Genomic DNA, 2,777 nt, shown 5'->3' with positions numbered 1-2,777 from the left:
ATGTCTAAAGGCAATAAATACATCTTGGTGGCGGTTGATTACGTATCTAAGTGGGCGGAGGCACAAGCATTACCCACTAATGATGCTCGGGTGGTGGTACGATTTTTAAAGAAATTATTCTCAAGATTTGGAGTTCCTAAAGCTCTCATTAATGACCGAGGCACTCACTTCGCCAATGATCAATTAGCTAAGGTGTTGCAAAAATATGGTGTCCAACATAGGTTCTCAACATAATATCATCCACAAACAAGTGGCCAAACCGAAGTAACAAATAGGGCGTTAAAAAGAATTTTAGAGAGATCGGTTGGAGGTAATCGGAAGGAATGGTCGGAAAAATTAGATGATGCCCTTTGGGCTTTCCGAACAGCTTTTAATATACCTATTGGTACTACACCATATAGGCTAGTCTATGGAAAAAATTATCACTTACCGGTTGAAATAGAGCACAAGGCTTATTGGGCATTAAAGGTGTGCAATTTTGATCTAGCTGAACTTAGAACTAACCGGTTAATGCAAATGAATGCCTTAGATGAGCTTAGGAATGAGGCTTACACTAGTTCCTTGATTTACAAAGAAAAGACCAAGAATTGGCATGACAAAAGACTCAAGGGTCATAAGGACTTTTACGAAGGACAAAAGGTGTTACTTTTTAATTCAAGGCTAAAACTATTTCCGGGCAAGCTTAAGACACGATGGGATGGTCCATTTATAGTAAAGCAAATTTTTCCACATGGAGCTATTGAGCTAATATCTAGAGATGGAACTCCATTCAAGGTTAATGGTCATAGGGTGAAAAGATATGAAGAAGGAATTCCGAGGAATGAAGAACTTCAAGAAGGGCTGTTACTGGAAGGGAATACAGAAACGTGAGCGGGAAGGAGTCCAGCTAATGACTGCTTAAAAAGAAGCGCTTCCGGGAGGCATCCCGCGTTTAGAGTTTGCTTTCTTTTCTTCTCTTTTTCGTTTTTTTTTATTTTGCTTAGGATTTGTTTTTATCAATCTTCTTCTATGTTCAAAATGATTGCTTGAGGGCAAGCAATGCTCAAGTGTGGGGTGGCATACATTTCATTTTACAAACACAAATTTTTCACAGAATGAAAAACTCGACGAGTCTCTAAGGCTACTCGACGAGCCCATTTCAAAAATCCCGAATAATCGCTGAATCAGGAATCTACTCGCCGAGTAGGTCCGCCTCCCCATACTCGACGTGCCGCCTCCACATTCTGTAAAAGAGGGGTTTTTACCCTAATTTGCAAACACTCAGCCATTCATACGAGCCGCCTCCCCATACTCGACGTGCAAACACTCTCAAGCATCCATCTTGGTTCTTCTCTTCTTTTGCGAATTCAACCAACAAGGTAACAACTTTAGCTCTTAATCCTTTACAAGTTTTGATCTTTGGTGAAATATCACCCTTAATTTCTGGAAAAACCCGATTTTGGGAATACTTGGGTTTTGATTTTTGACAAATTAGGACGATTTTAGACGTAAATTTTTACAATCATATGCTCCTGGAACATTCCGAAGCAAACCCCTGCAATAATTTATGGATTTGGGTGATTAATTTCATCAGAACGAATTTTGACTCGAGCAGTTCGTCCTACTCGCCGAGCAGTTCGTGGACTCGGCGAGTCCATGCTGCTGATGCCCAGTATTCTGCCATTTTTAATATTTTCGGTATTTTGCTTGTGGTTTTCTTGTTTCTCTGCTGTGCAGGAACCATGTCTAGGAGAGGTGAAAGCTCACGAGGAGGCGGTTATGGGGACATCCCATGGTTGCCTTTTCCAAGCATCACCAACAAGTCTTCACTCACACGAACAAAAAGAAAGATGGAGGCTTTGAAGCGGAAGGAAATATATGTTCCTAATGAGTTGGACTGGTCCTGGATAGCGCAAACTGGGTTGGAAGAAGCGTTGAACCATTATTTGGTCAAGTCTTGTGAAGTTAATGGGGTACAAATAATCTTTGACGGGTGGAGTCAGTTGTTTAAGCTGCATGAGCCGGTATATCAAGAGCTTTGCTAGGAATTCTTTGCTACCATCTCTTTCCGTGGTGGTGATGACTACTATAATCCGAATATTATTTCATTCTGCCTTGGAGGAGAGTTTCGCCAGTGCAGCATGGCAGAGCTGGCGTGGAGGCTGGGAATTTATGATCAGAATGAGATCATGTCCAAGACTTTTGAGTCATTTTTGGAGCAGTGCCACAAAGACTTGGCCGAGGGTGTGGTTGCCTCTACTTGGTGGAACACCATTGCCAACCAAGTCTACATCCCTTCATCCGCTCAAGAGGGGATGATCCGATCCCCGATTCATTGCCTAATACATCGTCTGATCGCGAGCTCTATAAACATGCGAAAGGATGACGATAAAGTCCCCACTCTCGACATCTTCTACATGTGGAGTATTATTACTCCTAATGTATTTTGCAATTTGCCATATTGCATGGCAAAATACTTGGCAGAGGGGGCAGTAAAAGAGCGGGTGACTTCAAAAATCAATGGTGGCATGTTTGTTACAAGGCTTGCGAGAAGTTATGGCATTTTGGACCGACCAGAGGCACGAGCATTGACTATGATTCCTAGTCCTCCCTTCACCACAACTTTATTTAGGAGGGCTAGGATCATTGAGGATTATGGAGGGGGCCATGTTAGCATTCCTAATGATGATGAACCGTTGGTGTCGGAAGACCGGGAAGGAGGGTAAGGCGAAGGAGAGAGCGGGTGCCACGAGACCCACCGGTTATTCCGGTGGATGAGGAGCTCCCTATGGATTGGT

General features: G+C 42.9%; 1 protein-coding gene across 1 annotated transcript; it reads left to right on the top strand.

The window, feature by feature from the left end:
- LOC145111762 (uncharacterized) lies at positions 1-870 on the top strand. The gene is made up of 2 exons (XM_079048011.1): positions 1-221; positions 402-870. Exons 1-2 carry the CDS (start codon positions 1-3, stop codon positions 868-870), a joined length of 690 nt encoding a protein of 229 aa, XP_078904137.1.
- The last annotated feature ends 1,907 nt before the right edge of the window (positions 871-2,777 follow it).

The sequence above is a fragment of the Lactuca virosa genome, chromosome 5, assembly GCF_052849685.1.
Source record: "Lactuca virosa cultivar CGN04683 chromosome 5, Lactuca_virosa_CGN04683_v6, whole genome shotgun sequence".
In the NCBI taxonomy this organism is placed as follows: Eukaryota; Viridiplantae; Streptophyta; class Magnoliopsida; order Asterales; family Asteraceae; genus Lactuca; species Lactuca virosa.
Note: the sequence above shows the minus strand (reverse complement) of the source record. Positions and strands in the feature narration are given on the sequence as shown.